Source organism: Suncus etruscus, chromosome 13 (assembly GCF_024139225.1).
Source record: "Suncus etruscus isolate mSunEtr1 chromosome 13, mSunEtr1.pri.cur, whole genome shotgun sequence".
Lineage (NCBI taxonomy): Eukaryota > Metazoa > Chordata > Mammalia > Eulipotyphla > Soricidae > Suncus > Suncus etruscus.
Window position 1 is genome coordinate 1498058 of NC_064860.1, and position 16943 is coordinate 1515000.

Here is a 16943-nt window from a genome sequence, read left to right on the forward strand (position 1 = left end):
AATTTTCCTGAACAAGGTCTGTTCGACCATCCCCATCCGGAAAGTCTAGGCAGAAGAAGCTGGAGTGGGTGGGCCAGTGAGTGCAGAGGAAGAGGGAGCTTTGAAAGTTCTTCCTTCAGAGGCTGTGGGCTCTCTGCGCTATCTCTCTACCTTTCAGTCTCGGCCTGCAGGCATTGGACCTACCAAAACCCACCAGGCAAACCCAGACAAACCTACTCTGAAATCAAACCCAGGCCCATAAAGTTTGTCTTTGTGTGTGTGGCATGGCAGCCGGCTGCAAACCCGATTCAGTACGGAATGTCCTCTTCCTTACTCTCTTTTTTGAGCAAGGAACCACATGGGCAGCTGGGGAAAAAAACTTCGCAGACACTGTTCCATAAATGGCTCTGAGACAGCCCGCAGGGCTGCCAGATCAGAATGGCTCAAGTGGGCCAGGGCACTGTCTGCAGAAGCACCGTGGATTGGGCGTGAGGTTTCAGATAAGAGCCCTCTTCTTGGGACTGTCCGGGCTACACTGGTGAGCTTGCAGGTGGGGTTATGCAACGAGCTGCTTCAGTTCACTCCCAGAATACATCCAGTCTCTTGCTCATATTCCTGCTTGGTTCTTGCTTCTGACCAATCAATCCACTGGGCTAAGGAAGTGGAAAGGGGACAGGGCCTGCACTCCTGCTCCAGAACTTGGGAGCTGCCTCTGTACAGAGGGTGTGTTCAGCTGTTAAAAGAGGGTTCTCGGGGCTGGAGAGATAGCACAGTGGTGTTTGCCTTGCAGTCGTCCCAGGACCAAAGGTGGTTGGTTCAAATCCTGGCATCCCATATGGTCCCCTGTGCCTGCCAGGAGCTATTCCTGAGCAGATAGCCAGAAGTAACACCTGAGCACCTCCAGGTGTGGCCCAAAAACCAAAAAAAAAAAAAAAAAAAAGAGGGTTCTCTGTAAATGCCAGAGTCATAAATATTTTAGCATCATTTTCTTTCCATTTCAAGTCAAGACTGACAAGATGCCTCTAATTAGTGGGCCACACTTGGGCTACCTCTTCCTGTATCCCTACCCCCCCGGGGGTGCAGGAACCTGGGAGGGGTGAGGTGAGGCCAGTCAATAGGTTTGAGAGCTTTGGAGATAACCCAACTCTAGTGAGTTGCCTCAAGATCTCAGGAAGATCAGCCTCATCCTCTGTAAAATTACGTGCCTTGGGGCCGGAGAGATAGCACAGAGGTAGGGTGTTTGCCTTGCATGCAGAAGGACGGTGGTTCGAATCTCAGCATCCCATATGGTCCCCTGAGCCTTCCAGTAGCGATTTCTAAGTGCAGAACAGGATTAACTCCTGAGCACCGCCAGGTGTAACCCAAAAACAAACGTGCCTTGCAGGATTAAGACCTGAAGTGGCCAACATCCTTGGCAGCATCCTTCCTTCCAGCAAGCACCAGTGCCAGGTGGGATGAAAAGGGGTTCACCCAGGGTCCGCTGAGAAAGGAGGGTCAAGGATCTTCCATAGAGGTCTGCAGGGGACCTGGGTCTACATGAAGGGCTTCAGGGGAGAGTCTATAGGAGGATTTAAAAGGTCTGTGGGAGACCTAAAGAGAGGGTCTAAAGGACAATCTGGGAGAGGGCTTAAGAAAGTCTGGGGCCGAGGGTAGGGCGTTTGCCTTGCATGCAGAAGGACGGTGGTTCAAATCCCGGCATCCCATATGGTCCCCCAAGCCTGCCAGGAGCAATTTCTGAGCGTAGAGCCAGGAGGGACCCCTGAGCGCTGTCGGGTGTGACCCAAAAACAAACAAAAATAAATAAGAAGAAAGTCTGGGGGATGGTCTCTGGGAGGACCTGAGGGAGGGTCTGGAGGAGAGCCTGAGGTCTCTGGGGGAGAGTCTGGGGAAGGATCTCAAGGAGGGTCAGAGAGATAGTCTGGGGTAGAGTCTGAGAGGAGGGTCTGAGGGGGTTTTAGGGAGGTCTGAAGGGAAGGTAGGAGAAGGTTCTGGAGGGAAGTCTGAGGGGCTTCAAGGAGGTTTGCAGACCATCAGGCCCTCCTACCTCTGGTTGCAGGAAGGGCCATGGGGTGTGGAAGCCTTCACCCAGTTGGACTCTAGGCCTGGGCAGAGGCAGAGAAGTGCCCCCTGCTATTTCAAGAACACCAGGGCAGCTGTGGGGTAGGTTGAGGGGCAAGGACACAGTCAGGGTCCAGCTGGGTTGGGCAGGCAGTGATTGGGGCTCATGTGATAGCCTGCTCCCCTTTCCACACCCCACCCCTACTCTACCCTGGGCACTGGTACAGAGTCCAGTTCCAAGTCCTTGGCCATGTGGCTGCGGGCATGGGGTAGTCATGGACAGAGGGGGACGGCAAGGGTCCCCACGGCCGAGCAGCGACCTTTCTTGTCATTCCTGCTGGGTCCGTGAAAACCAACTCTGAGAAAGTGGCACAGAACTGGGGTAGGGGTCAGCGTGTTTCTGAGATGTGCTCCCCCAGCCTGGTGGGGTGCAGTGAGCAGTGGGATGTGGGATGTCGGCGCATTGATTCCCTTATGGTGGAGTCTGCGACCTACAGAGGGCCTGGTGGAGTGTGCAGGGGCCCCCTCTCACTCGACAAAGGGGCACCCCAACACACTCAAGTCCTTCCTACTCAAGTGCACCCCAACACACTCACGGGTGTGTCTGAGCTGCTGGCTGGGGTGCACACTATGGCCTGTCCAGGGGCACAGGGTAAGGGGCAGTGCTGCTCCGAGCCGCTTTTCTCCAGAGGACGTGGAAGAAAGAGAAAGGGGATCCCCCATGCTCCTCGCCGGGGACCCTGCGGTTGGGCTCCCCTGCTCCTCCCCTTCCTACTCAAGTCCTCCTGGTGGCGAATCCGGGCAAGAAAATCCAGCGTTTCCATTCACTAGACCACACAGCTAATCCGCAACCAAAGGCAGAGCGGCTAATTAACGCTGCCTCTCCAGGCAGGAGCTGAGAATTGCTTTGGTGGCCTCTGTGATCACAAGTGCCTTTGTAGTCACTGGCAGCTCCCGTTCCCGCTGCTGGAGGTCGTTGGGCCTGTCCTGAGCCTGTGCTGCATCCCAGCAGGAGGCCGAGGCAGCTGGCAGCCCCTCGGCGAATGCACCTGGGGCTTGCAGTGCTGGAGAGGGAGTGGGGACCCCAGGGTCTCCCTGCAGGGATGCACCCGAGTGAAGCTGTCTGAGGTGGGAGTCCTTCCACCCCTGCACCGGCCTCCCTGTTGGACAAAGGCACGGCCATTTGGGCAAATTCACTGCCTCCCATCACCCCACAGGGTTTGTCATTTCCCCCTGTACTACCACCGGCTTAAAGGGGCACATTTCAAAACAGGAGCCCCCAGGCACTTTCTGGAAGCTCTTCAGGTAGCCTTGCCCCCAGGAGGGAGTTGGAGGGGGGCTGCCTGGATGGGGCGAGCCCAGCAGGTCTCACCTCTCCACTGACAGACATCGTCTCCTATCCCTCAGGGGGACATACTGCAGCCTCTCCCCCAGCAAGGGGACCCAGAGGACTCCACCAAGTTTGCGGTGCTGACACTTGTCTCCGTGGCGGCCATCGTGGGGGTCCTCCTGGCCTCTGTGGCCATCCACTGCCTGCGCCACAGCTCTCCCAGCCGGCTCCAGAAGAAGCTCAGAGCCCCTGCCGTCCCAGCCTGCACCACTGCCTACCAGGTAACGCTGCTCCGCACCCTCACCCTCTCCACTTGTCTGTCTGGGCTCACTGGAGGAGGGCTGGGGTCTTGGTGTCAGGCGAGCGTGTAAATAGCTCCAGCCAGGTTTGACTGCTTCTTCCCTGAGCTGGGAAGGCAGGTTGCTAATTAGGGTGGCAGGGGACGCGCGGCATGAATTATGTATTATTTGTTATCTTTCTGCTCTGGCCACTGCTCATGCAGAACGTGGGCTGAGAGACACTGAGTGGCTAGTGTCTCCCCAGGCTGGCTCCTCTCAGCTAGTATCACCCTTCTCTTCGGGAGGTGGGTGGAGCCTTCAGCATCCAGAGCTCTTCAGCACCCAGTGTTTGGACTCCTGGCTCCTCCCCTGAGAACTAAACACCCCTTAAAGGCCTGAAGGGCCAGTTTTTCAGCCCTGCATTCCCGGGAAGGGCCTGGCTGGAGAGACAACCCTTCAGATCTCAGAGTGGATGCCAGCTCGGTCGCCTCCAAAGCAGCAGAGGTGGACTTGCCCAGTATTTTCTCTGTCCTCTGGCCTGGCCCAGAGGGGACCTTTAAAGGCCAGCGGAATTAGGACACTGACCAGAGCTCAAGTGCCTTTCTAGACCTCTTCTCAGCTCACCCCACACACAGTACTCCCTTCCTCTTCCTCTTCTGTTTGCTTGTTTGTTGTTGCAAGCGCATCTCTTTTTTGAGAAAGCAAAGGCAACGTGAGATGTGGGGGCTGCCTTTCCCACTGTGGCACAGAGCTGGGCTTCAAAGCCAAGGGTAAGTGCCTTTGAAGAAGTGGAAAATGTCACTCAGGTGACATTCTGCCCAGCCTGAGCGCTCGTGGGCGTGCCTGATGTCATCTGCTCAGTCCTCTTCCACTAGGCAAGGCCGGCGCTCTGGAAAACCCAGGCACCTTGGACCCGCTTGGAAATACCGATATAAAATATTGATAGCAGGGAAAGGTTGGATTCTCAGGCAGAAATACAGGTTGGAAGTGCACACTTAGAGTGTTTGATAATTAACGGGAAGGAAAAGTTCCCCGTGACAGCTCTAATTAATAGTATCTATAATTAAAATCATGCCCTTCCAGCAGGAAAATTGTCTGGATTTCTTGGAGTGACCTTTTTGCTGTTTCTCCCGGGGCATGGCGGTTAAGTTGATATTGATTTTATAATGAGCTCTGGTTTGTTTAATAAGAATCTATAATCCAGATAATAAGTAGAATGTGTGCTTTCCTTCATCCAGATTAATAAAAAAAAAAAAGGAAGAAATTGGGGTGGGGGCTTTTCCTTTAGAATCTGATTAGGGAAATGAGGGCTGGATCTTCCTGGTCTTGTAGTCACCAGGAAGGGACAGCCTTTGGGGACTGACTGGAGAAGTGTGGCTTTTGGGACAAGCAGGGCTGAGGCAGAGGGGAGCTGGTAGACTGACCCTTTCTTGAAGAGGAGAGGACTTCTGTGAGCTGCAGACAGACTGCTTGGGGGTTAGAAATATGTCTGAGGCATCACAGGACCGTTTCCAAGCAGGTGCCTGGGGGCTCAGCTGTCGGCCGGTGGGGAGCTCTCTGAGCCAGTTTTGGATGGAGCTGTGCCAGGTCTCCACTTAGTTCCTTCTGGACTTTCTTTCTGGGATCAGGAAAGGTGTTTGCTCTTAAGATGCTACTACAGTAGGAAGTAGTGGCTGGAGAAAGTATGGGAGACGCATGGGGGCTGACTGTCCTGGAAATGCGAGTGCATTTGGGAAAGGATCCTGCAGAGTGTCCTGGCGGGATCTGAGAGTCTGCTGTGGGAGACTCCCTTACCACAGCCCCTGTCCACCTCTGCATGCTACTCTGGTGGCCACAGTACACTCCCACACATCTGGCCTGTATTCAGTGGTGGCCATGTACCTCCCTCACAGGCTGTCCCCCTGGCATTGGCCTTGAGAGGGACTGGGACTTGGCACTTGACCTTACAGGTCATGCTGGGCTGGCTGCTCCTGCCACCTATGTGCATCCTCTCCTGAATGTTGCTAGAATGCGTCACTGGGATCCTTTTCTAAAAATGACCCTTATGGGACCCTTCTTCAGCTTCTGCCCAGCCTGTGCCAACCTGTGTGTGATAAGCAGATGCCCCCATTCTGTCCACGGGCCAAGCCTGTGGTGCTCAGAAGTGGCTCTACTTGCTGCTCAGGGCACCTTGTTCCTCTGAGGCAGCTTTGGGCCAGACCAATGGACACTATGGATTCCCCAGGAACACAAGGGGTCTCTCAGGGTCTCTGTTCTGGACCCTGGACTTCCTCTGCTGTGGGAAGGGGAAGAAGCTGCAGCCCAGGACACCCCATCTTTTTTGTTGTTGTTGTTTTTGGGTCACACCCGGCAGCGTTCAGGGGTTACTCCTGGCTCACACTCAGAAATCGCTCCTGGCAGGCTCGGGACCATATGGAATGCCGGGATTTAAACCACCGTCCTTCTGCATGCAAGGCCAATGTCCTACCTTCATAGTTCTCCGGCCCTGACATCTCATCTTACCTCATTGTGAGGAGTGCCAGGCCCCACCACAGAGAGCTCGGCTTCAGTCTGTACCTCAGTGGAGCAACATGATTTTCTTACTTTGTGAGGCTTCTTCCTCAGCACAGCCCCTCAATGCCAGGTGCGCTCTGGTCCCTTGTCTTCTCCTAGGTGCCGTGGTACCCTCAGGCCAACCTGGGCCCCAAGAAAAACACGGGCACCACAAAGAGCTTCTGCAGGTAGAAAAATCATGCCCTCCGCCATGCTTTTCACCCTTCTCTCCCCTCCCCTGTTGAGGTCCCCAGAGGCTGAGACACATAAGTTTTTTTCCCCACAGAACCTAGTCCTAGATCCTGTCTGTCGGGTGGATGGAATTTCTGCCTGTACAGGTTCTGGACACACTGCCCACATGGCTGCTCTTCCAGCTGTGGATGGTTGCACATTCCTTAGAACAGCTGCTCTGGGTCAGTGAAGCAGAGATGTCTGGCCCAGCTGGGAGTGTTGACAGTTACACTGAGGCACCGGAGGGGCAAGCACACCAGGGCCCGAGCCCAACTACTGCCCCAGTTTGTCTCCTATCCCCACAGCCCATCTCTGTCCCATCTTGTCTCTGTGGCCCTTCTTTCATCACAGGCCTGGTGCCTGGCCCTTGCTTCTTGAACTAGTATGTGGCCCTGATCCCTCCTCCTTCCTTTGGTGAGGACAGCCTAGGCCCAAGTGTCTTGGTGAGGCTAGTTCCCCCACACAACTGCCTTAGACGGTCACGAAACTCACACTGACATGCATATACACGTGTTTATATACATCCATGCACATACACCCATACATACAGCATCATGCAATACGCCCACGTGGCACAGTGGGTGTGTCACACACTCACCATAAGATACACATGGCTGCTCCCTTGCTCTCACCTTCCCCCATGCAGCCAAGACTCCCACCACTCCCTCACCCTGCTGGTGTAGACAGTGTAGGGACCCCAGAGGGGGCTGCAGGCAGCCATGGCTGGTGGTACCATGTTGGTCACTCACAGGAGGAAACAGAAGCTGCTGACACCCATCTGTGAGGCTAGAGAGAGCGAGCACCCCATTCCCCATGCCAGTGCCCAGGCTGAGTCCGGGATGGCCCGACCAGTGGGCCCTGAGCCTTCATGGTTGTCACCCAGACTCTCTCCAGGTACTGTAACCACTCTGGGCTCTTCAGCTGGTCACACAGGTCCCAAAGCCTCCCAGCTCAAGAATCCAAAGTCTGTCTGGAAGGTACAGCCATCGGGACGTGGTCCTGGTGTCTGGACCCACATGCCAGTCTTCATGGGCTGTGGGAGGCAGACGACATGACAGGCCAGCTGTGTTCCAGGGCAGGCAGCCAGGTGCCCCAGGAGCAGAGATGCCCAAGACAAGACGGGAGCTGCAGGAAGCAGCCAAGCTCAGAGAGGTGGAGGGTGCTCCAGGGACGCCGCCAGCGCTTTCTCCACATCCAAGCGGCAGCTTCAGTGCGTGTCTCCCTGGCATGGGGACATCCACAGCTGTTTGCAGGCCAGATGAAGGACATTCCCAGTCATGTATGTGGAAGTACATCCTTGTGGATGGTGCAGTCAGGGCAGAGGGAGCAGAGGACCAGCACCCTGCATGCTTCATCACAGCTCTGCAGCCAGGAAGCTGGAGCCAAACAAAGAGCTTCACAGGGATTAAACGGTAAAGAAAAACCCTAGACATACCCAGTCATGGAGCCGGCCTTGATGCCCAGGACCTCAGGGGCCACTCTCACCACTTGCCCCCGTTCTGCCTGAGGGTATAAAAGACCCACACTCCAGTCACAGTCGCCCCACCGTACAAGGAGTCTAGGGCAGGGCCTCCACACAGGCCCCCCTGCTCCTGTGCCCAGCCCACTCAGGGGACTGCTGAAGGGAGTTCCTCTCTCTCAGGCCTGTGCTGAACTTTTCGCACAATCACTGCAGACATGTGGACAGAAAACACTCACCTCACCCACTCTCTGTGGCCTGCCCTGCACAGCTCTGATGAAATGTAGGGAGGGTGATTGATTGTCAAATAAGCTCTTGCATGAACCCACCTATCAACAGACGAGGCTGCAGGGTGGGGGGCTGTAGCTCCCACGTCCCCTTTTTGCCCCAACCCACAGACTTCTTCATGGTGTGGCTCCAATGTGGTGAGGTCTGCACAGCACAGCCGAGGGACGCTCTCACAACCTGAGGAATGCCCCAAAGAATGTGCAGGAAAAACGAGATTCTGTGCGAGCTCGCAGGAAGCCAGGAGCTGACTGAACAGAGGGCATTGGCACCCCCTGGGGGTGGGATGACACAGGGGACTTTCTGCCTGCCTGCCTCACACAACGCTGGCTCCTCAACACTCCTTGGCGGGTCTTCTTGATTGCTTCAACTTGATGATCGTTTCAATGGACAAGAGAATGAAGGTGTGCACAGTGACGGTGCAGCACAAGAAGACAGGATTCCTCCTGCGATGACCATGAAACATTCTAGATGCTGTTGCCTAGAATCCTTCGAGGATTTACAGGTTCACCCCAGGGTGAGGGTAGAAATTCCAGATGATATTTCTTTTTTTTTTTCTCTTTTTTTTGGTTTTTGGGTCACACCCGGCGGTGCTCAGGGGTGACTCCTGGCTGTCTGCTCAGAAATAGCTCCTGGCAGGCACGGGGGACCATATGAGACACTGGGATTCGAACCAACCACCTTTGGTCCTGGATTGGCTGCTTGCAAGGCAAACGCTGCTGTGCTATCTCTCCAGGCCCCAGATGATATTTCTTAAAGATGGATTCATATGAGTGGTCCTCAAACTTTTTAAACAAGGGGCCAGACTGTGTTCGCTGTCCCTCAGCCCATGGGAGGGCCAGACTATAATAAAAACAAAAACTATGAACAAATTCCTATGCACACTGCATACATCTTATCTTGAAACGAAGAAACAAAGTGGGAACAAATACACTAGGTGGCTCACGTCTGTTCTTTGAGAGCCACTGATAGAGTGATGGTGGAGCATTTTAAATGGTATTCCTTAGGGAAAGTGATTCATCCCAGAGTGAGGTTGGAACATTCCACCTGGTGGTCTTTAGAAGTAATGATTCATCCTATCTTGACTATGAAACATTCTTGATGGTTTCCCTCCTTAGAGGAAGGGTTTCGTCCTCGGGTCAGTGAGGAACATTACAGATGCTGCTCCTTAGAATGAGGGAATTCATCCCTGGTTGGAGTGTCATGTTCCAGATGCTATTTCTTGGGAAAAAGGAATCATCCAAGAGTAAAAGTGACACATTCCAGATAGTATCCCTTGGGATATGAATATGGGATTCATCCTAGAGTTGGGTAGAATATTCCAAAAGGTATTCTTCAGAGAACAGGGTTGATCCCAGTGGGAGTTGGAACATTCCAGAGTGTTCCTTAGAGAAGTAACTCCTCCTAGGGTAACTGGAACATTAGATGGTGTTCCCTAGAGACAGGGATTCATCTTGTGAGAATGGAACATTCCAGATGATGTTCCTTAGGGGAAGGGATTGATCCTGGGTTATCTATGTTCGTTCCAGGTGGCGCTCTATAGAAATAATCCTAGAATTCACCCATCCTAGAGTAAGGGTGAACATTCCCTGTTAGCTGTGAAGCATTCCAGATGGTGTTCCTGAAAGGAAAGTATTCATCTTGGGGTGATGGTGGCATATTCCAGATGTTTTTCCTTAGAGGAAAGAATTCACTCTAGGGTGAGAGTGGAGAGTTCCAGATGCTATTTTTCAGAGGAAAGGATTGTTCGTAGGGTGCGGGTAGAACATTCTAGATTGTGTTTCTTAGAGAAAAGAGATTCATCCCTGAGGGACTGTAAAGCATTTCATATGGTGTTCCTTAAGCAAAGGAATTCATCCTAGGGTGAGGGTGGGACATTCCTGGTGTTCCTGAAGTAAAGGATTCATCCCAGGGTAAGAGTGGACTATTCCAGATGGTTTTCCATATAGAAGGGATTTATCCTCGGGCTCGGAGAGATAGCACAGCGGCGTTTGCCTTGCAAGCAGCCGATCCAGGACCAAAGGTGGTTGGTTCGAATCCCGGTGTCCCATAGGGTCCCCCGTGCCTGCCAGGAGCTATTTCTGAGCAGACAGTCAGGAGGAACCCCTGAGCACCGCCGGGTGTGGCCCAAAAACCAAAAAAAAAAGAAGAAGGGATTTATCCTAGAGTGATGGTGGAATATTACAGATGGTGTTCTTTAGAGGAATGACTCACCCCAGGATGAGGGTAGAACATTCTAGACAGTGTTCTTTAGAGAAAGAAAATCATCAGAGTGGCGATAGAACATTCCAGACGGTGATCCTTAGAGGAAGCGATTCATCTGAGGGTGAATTGTGGAACATTCCAGATGTTGATCCTAGAGGAAAGGATTCGCCTGAGGATGAAGGTAGAACATGCCATGCCAGATCGTGTTTCTTAGAAGGGACTAACCTTAGTGTTACCGTGGAATGTTCTTAGAATGAGATATGTGGGTGGACATTTGAGATGTGCACCTTTGAGGACAGGATTCAGCTTAGGTGAAGGTGGGACATTCTAGGTATGCACCTTAAAAGGAAGGATTCATCCTATGGGGAGGTGGAGCATTCTAAGTGATGTGCCTTGGAGGAAGGAGTCATCCTAAATGAGCATTCTAGACTGTTCCAGCCAGTGGAGTGGGAGGGACCATAGCTACAGCTGTCACTCATCCCTTTGGAGTGCGCCAGCCTCAGCAGCTCAGAGGCTAGAGAGGGCCCCTTACTTCTGCCTCCAGGTGCTCAGTGCAGGGCCACCAGAGCTGCAATGTATGTCGCCCAGCCCAGCTCAGTCTCTCTGTCTTCTCAGCTCACTCCCTACAGCCAGCTCCACACTGTGCAAGAATCTGTCCTGAATGTGAAGCTCTCGTTTTTTAGAGATGCACAGGACTGGAATGTCCTGTCTGACTGTCCTGTGTGAAAGGATGGACAGGGCTGGAGTGTCCGGCTGTCCTGTGTGAGGTGATGTACAGGGTGGACCATATTCTGACCGGTTGTCCTGTGTGTAAGGATGTGCCAGGACGAACCGTCTCCTGTCCCACTGTCCTGTGTGAGATGCGCGGGGATGGACTTTATGGTGGACTGGACCTGCCCTGTTCTACTCTCCTGTGTGTGAGGCTGTGCTAGACTGACCGCTGTCCTTGACATGTGACTTCTGTGTTAGGACCTCAGGATCTGGTCACGTGGCTCATTCCTCTCCAGACCTACAACTACAAAGAGATGGTTGACTATTGGGGGTTAAGCGCCCACGTTTGTATGGGGTACACTGTTCCTTTCTTCTATGGAAGTTCCTCCTCTCTCTCCTCTGTCGCTCTTTTCCCACCTGGAAGTTGTCTGTGGCAAAGCCGTTCACTGAATTCCAGCACCTGGCTGGGATCCCGTTCTAGAACTTCGTCCCAGGGGCCCTGCTCCTAGCACAGCCAGTGCCCTAGTGGGTGTGAGCATATGTGAGCACGAGTGAACTCTGGGTGAGTGTGAGTGTGTGGGCATGGGCACGCGAGTGTGGGTGTATTCGCCTGAGTCGTGCATGCTTAGATGTATGCATGTGTAATCGTGTGTATGCGTGTGTAGGTGTGATGGTGGCTGGTGAGTTGGCATCCTATGCATACGTGAATATCCATGAGTGTGTGCAGGTGCAACTGCACTGTAAGTGCGAAAGTAAGGTTTGTGTATTTTGTGAGGGTGCACATTTAGGGACATGCACTGTAGTAGGTTGTAACTCCACCCTGGATTTAGGTGTACTTACCTGAGACCCTCCCATTCCGGGGAGTGGTCTTGAAAGGTTATATAAGGTCTTTGACCCAGGGGGCTAAGCCCTTTGGCTTTTGTGGTCTTTGACCAGCATGGAGGTCAAAGGGAAGATGGCTGACAGGAGTTAAGATGCAGGGCTAGCTAAGAATAGCAAATGCTTAAAAGGTTAGGATAGAGGCCACACAATGTGGTGAATAGGGCATGAATAAAGTTGATGCTTCCTGATGCCTGTCTCTGGATGAGTCTGATTCCGCCGTTCACCTAAACCTGGGACCCGCCAGCTGAATGGGGATTGCGGAGCCACGTGGCCTGGGATGGCAGAGAAAGATCCCTCCATCCATCCTTCACCATCCAGACCCATCGCTAATTATTTAATGCTATAGTAGGTGTGAGTGTGTTTGGCTACAAGGGCACATGTGTAGGAGTGTATGCTGTAGGTCTGTCTGTATGCATGAATGCATATTGTGCACATGTATGAATGTGCGCTGTAGGCGTGAGTGTTTACTGTAGATGTGTATGTGTATGAGTGTGCAGTGTAGGTATGATTGTGTGTGTGATTGTGCATGCGTGCGAATGCTGTGTAGGCCTGAGTATGCACATGGGTGAGCGTGTACACCTGAGCGTATATACTTAGGTCTGTGTGTCTCGCATGTGCTTCAGCGCAGCGCGTGTTTGCCTAGGTGAGGACAGCGCGTGCCCTCTGCCTGCCCTGACCGTGGGCGTGTCTTGCAGGAGCTGTGCAGGCAGCGCATGGCTGGGCGCTCGTCAGAGCACACGTCCCGCATCCACTCGACCTCCCTGCAGTTCAGCGATGAGCCAGTGCCCAGCCCTTCTGCGCGAAGCAGCACATCCTCATGGTCCGAGGAGCCGGTGCAGCCCAACATGGACATCTCTACAGGCCACATGGTTTTGGTAAGGTACCCTAGCTGCAGGGCACAGGGAGATCTGTCCACCACCAGCCCCCTTGTGGTCCACCTCACTGCTGAGGCAACTTCCCACCGGAAGTTGGACCCTGTTCCTGGGCTCCCTGCCCATCCAATCGTCTGTGTGGACATGGCCCATTGTCTCTTGCGCCAGCACATGCTGTGCCTTGGCAGAGCTGGGACATACCCTCACTCATGGGGCATCTAGGCAGCAGTGTTGGCCCTGTTGCTCCTCATCATGGGGTACAGAGTCCTTGGAAACCCCTCTTTCTCCCACTTGGTGGGGGGGGAATGTCTTCCTGGGCTTACTGTCACCCTGGCCCCAAGGCATAGGGGTGCCCTAGCTTAGGTGGGGAGAAGGGGTCCATGTCATGTATCCCGATGCTCGGAGGACCTGTTTGTGTCTGAGGCAGTGTGATTCCCCTGAAGCTGCCCATGCACGCAGCCTGGCACCTGGAGCCACTGCCGCGGAGGCTGATGTGCTCTCAGGCCCTGACCTCCTTCTGCCGGGTCTGCAGTACAGGCTGGGTGAGAGGCTCACAGGCACGAGGCAAGCCAGGGCTCCCCTTTGAGGCCGGTACCCTGCATGGGCTCCTGTGGGGTGCAGGCAGCAGGCTCTATCTGGTCACAAACTCATATCTAGGGCACAGACCCCATGGCCTGCTTAGTGACCATGGGTGCAGGTGGGCAGCCGGAGTGCTCTGGGCATCTGCCGGAGTGTTCACTGCCCAAGACTATCTTTTCTGGGCTTAGGGAAGTCTGGGGGGGGGGGGGTGAGGAACAGGGCCAAGGTTGTGGAAGAGTGAAACTGAGCAGGTGGTAGACAGCGACGGTCCCTCTCAGTGGCACGGGGCAGTGGTGGATGCTGCGTGAAGGTCTGTGCTTTGTGCTGAGGTGTCTGGGTGTGGACAGCAGCACTCTCGGAGCCTCTGTCTCTCAGGAGGCTGAGAGGGTGACCCTTGGCTGGAGCATTTTCTACTAAGAGTGAGGGTCTGAGATTACCCCCACCAGTGATCAGCTCTTCCAGCCTTGCTCCTCAGCCCCCCCCGAAACTTCCCAATGGGGATAGCACCCCTGGAGGAGCACAGAAATGCAGAAGGTGCTACTGAGACCTGCGTGGGCTTCAGTCTGGGGACAGTGTTTGGAGCTGGGAGGCACGCCTTACACCCGTCTGCCCAGCCTCCCACAGCCCTGTCTGCCGGCATCGCCTTTTACCCCTTTCCGCTCACCTCCCCACACCCTGTGCCTGTCTGCCCATGTCTGGGGAAGCCTGTGCCCCATTTCCCTCTCTGTGACCATGCTCCCTGGACCCAGGCATGGGGCTGATGTCCTCTTGCTCAGGTCCCTCCAAGCCACACTCACTGTCCACACTCAGCCCCATCTGGTGGCATGTGGTCCGGGCCCATTCCTCTGGTTTCCCCCTGCTTTATTTGGGTAGTATTTCCTAAAATAGACTCTTCCTCCAGCCTTTTCAAGGAGGAGGCTGGCAGTCTCTACAAATGTTAATTAAATGTTAATTAATCCTCGCACTTGGAGAGCGGCTTGGACCGGGTTCACACTTGAGCTAATTTCCTCTCATTACTCAGAAACATTGTTTTCCCTGCCTTACCAGGCTGGGGGAACCCTTTGCTGCCACTCTCCCTGCGTCCCTCCTGACCTTCCAGAACCTTCCTTCCTGGGGGTGTTTCACCAAAGACTCAGCGTGGCCGGCCTTGCGTTTCCACAGCCCCGTCCTCCAGGTTATGGCCACACCAGCGGCGCTCAGCCTGGCCTAGACCCTGCTTCCTACCTGTGGCTTCACTGTGCTGTTGATTCCGTTCTCACCTTCATCCCTTTGGAATATTCTGGGGGGCCAGAGACTTGGAGGCAGACCTCCGCCCTCGGCCCAAAGTCCATCGGGCCCTGTCTCTACCTGCTGGGGCTTCCTGTGCACAGCTCCAGCTTCGTGATGATCTGTGGACACTTGCGGGACCTACCTGTTTGTGGCTGACCGTCTGCTTTCCATGCTCCAGCTGCATGGCAGCTAGTTCCCCAGTGGTCTCCCTGAGTGTCCTAAGGTCCAGACACAGCCAGGACCCCCTCTTATCCTGATGCCCCAGACACACTTCTGCCCCAGGTCCCGCCCAGTTCCACAGACACACACACACTTCCTCAAGGCCTGAGCAAACCTAGTCACTGACTCCCACGCCAGCCCTCCACCCCACCCCACCCCGCCTGCTGGTCTCTCAGGGTTGGTCAGCTGCTGCTATCCCTATTGCCTTCTCATTTTACAGGCATTGCTGCCATCTGTGAGATGACCAGACCTTGTTCCCTAGGAGGGGAGCAGAGCAGGAGCAGGGACCAACTGGCCACCACGAGACCCCTGACGAGTCTCCCAGGCCTGACATAGTCCCTCAGGCCCTGGCTGCCAAAGAAATACACCAGGCCATCCCCACACAGCAGGGTGGGAAGCACGTCTGCACCCCAAGTGTTCTATTCTGCCCCAAGTTCTAGGCTCAGCCCTGCTCTGTCTGTCCTGCCCTGCCCTACTGTACCTTGCCCTGACCTCTGCTCTGCCCTGCCTTGCCCAGCTCTGCTCCACTCTGCCCTGCCCAGCCTGCCCTGCCTTGTTCTCCCTTCTCCACTCAGCGCCGCTACACTCGGAGCCACCTGCTGCCTCCCAGGGGCAGCAAGAAGCTGACTGTGTTGCTTGGCAACCACCTCCCTCACCTCCCTCTCCCCTTCTCCCTCTGAGCGCCGCATCAGCTCCCCTATGCAGACCTGCTCTTCGGAGCTCCCCTTGCCACAGCAGCAGAGGTGCTGTGTCTCCATGAGAAGCAGCTCCTGGAACTGCCTCCAGCTTCGGCCTTTTAGCTGCTGTGGTGAATAGGGGTTGGGCACACCCAGGAAGGAGCATTTGACTGCTCAGCCTCTCCTCCAGACATCCATCAGAGACTCCCCACTGGACCCCCTTGGAGCCAGACACAGCCCCTAAACTCACTCCTGAGTGGGTGGGTGCATAGCAGGCAGCTTCATCCCCTCAGGTCCAGGCGGCAGCAGTGGAGACAGCGGTGCTGCTGATGGTGATGGTGACGTGGAAGTAGTGATGACGATGGGTGTAGCAACGTCAGAGAGGATAATGGTGACGGTGCTGATGATGGTGGCAACTGTGTGTGTGGTGTGGGGGCGGTAGTCCGTACCAATCACCCACCAGATGATCTCTGAGAGATCTCGGGCTTCAGCATTTTCATGGTGTGTCTTTTCTCATCTGATCCTTCCATTCCCATCAGTTTTTCAGGAAGCTTGTCTTTCACAGGTCACAGGGACCTCACCATGGCCCGTGCCCATTCCCGCTCACTTTCCCCAGACAGGGTCAGCTCACATCAACACAGTTCGTGGTGAGGCAGATATGGCCCATGTACTTCCCAATCGCATAAATAACTTTAAAAATCAGAATAAGCAAGACTCTTGTGGATGGTACTTTTCCAGATTAACTTTCATGCTTCTGTTTTTGTTTTTGTTTTTTGAGTCACACCCCGTAGCGCTCAGGGGTTCCTCCTGGCTCTATGCTCCAATTGCTCCTGGCAGGCTGGTGGGGTGGGGGGGGGAAACCTATGGGATACCGGGATTCGAACCACTGTCCTTCTGCATGCAAGGCCAACGCCCTTCCCTCCATGCTATCTCTCCGGCCCCTAACTGTCATGCTTCTGTTTCACCCCACAGTCTCAAGAATAGTCAGTCGGTGGAAAGTTGACTTTAGCTCTTGCACTAAGGTAGCCAGATTCAGACTTGGATTGTCCAAATGGAATGGCAGGATTTAATTATTGCGACGCTCAGAGTTTCAAGATGGATAGGACGAGAATCGAGTGCATGTAATCCATTTAGAGTGACTGAGGCTTATCTCCTTATCTTTCCACTGTTTCTCCTGAGTTGTCTGTGAAGAGAAGAAGCTTGCCACCATGGAATGACACACAACAGTGACTTTATGTTGGATAAACAGCTATTTTGGGAGTTTAAAATGCCACACAGGGATATATTAAACTTCCAAAAGGCAGAAATTGGTAGAAATATTATAAAATAGAATTAATTTTTGGAGACCCACATTGACTAAAGTAGCGTCGGCAGACG

At 54.0% G+C, this 16943-nt stretch overlaps 1 protein-coding gene across 1 annotated transcript in view; it reads left to right on the forward strand.

The window, feature by feature from the left end:
• Positions 1-16943, forward strand: part of PTPRN2 (protein tyrosine phosphatase receptor type N2) — a 167898-nt gene that overhangs the window by 128978 nt on the left and 21977 nt on the right. The window contains exons 13-14 of the mRNA XM_049785268.1: positions 3445-3648; positions 12646-12825. Of these exons, the coding sequence (XP_049641225.1) occupies positions 3445-3648; positions 12646-12825 (384 nt within the window). The remainder of the gene's footprint in view (positions 1-3444; positions 3649-12645; positions 12826-16943) is intronic.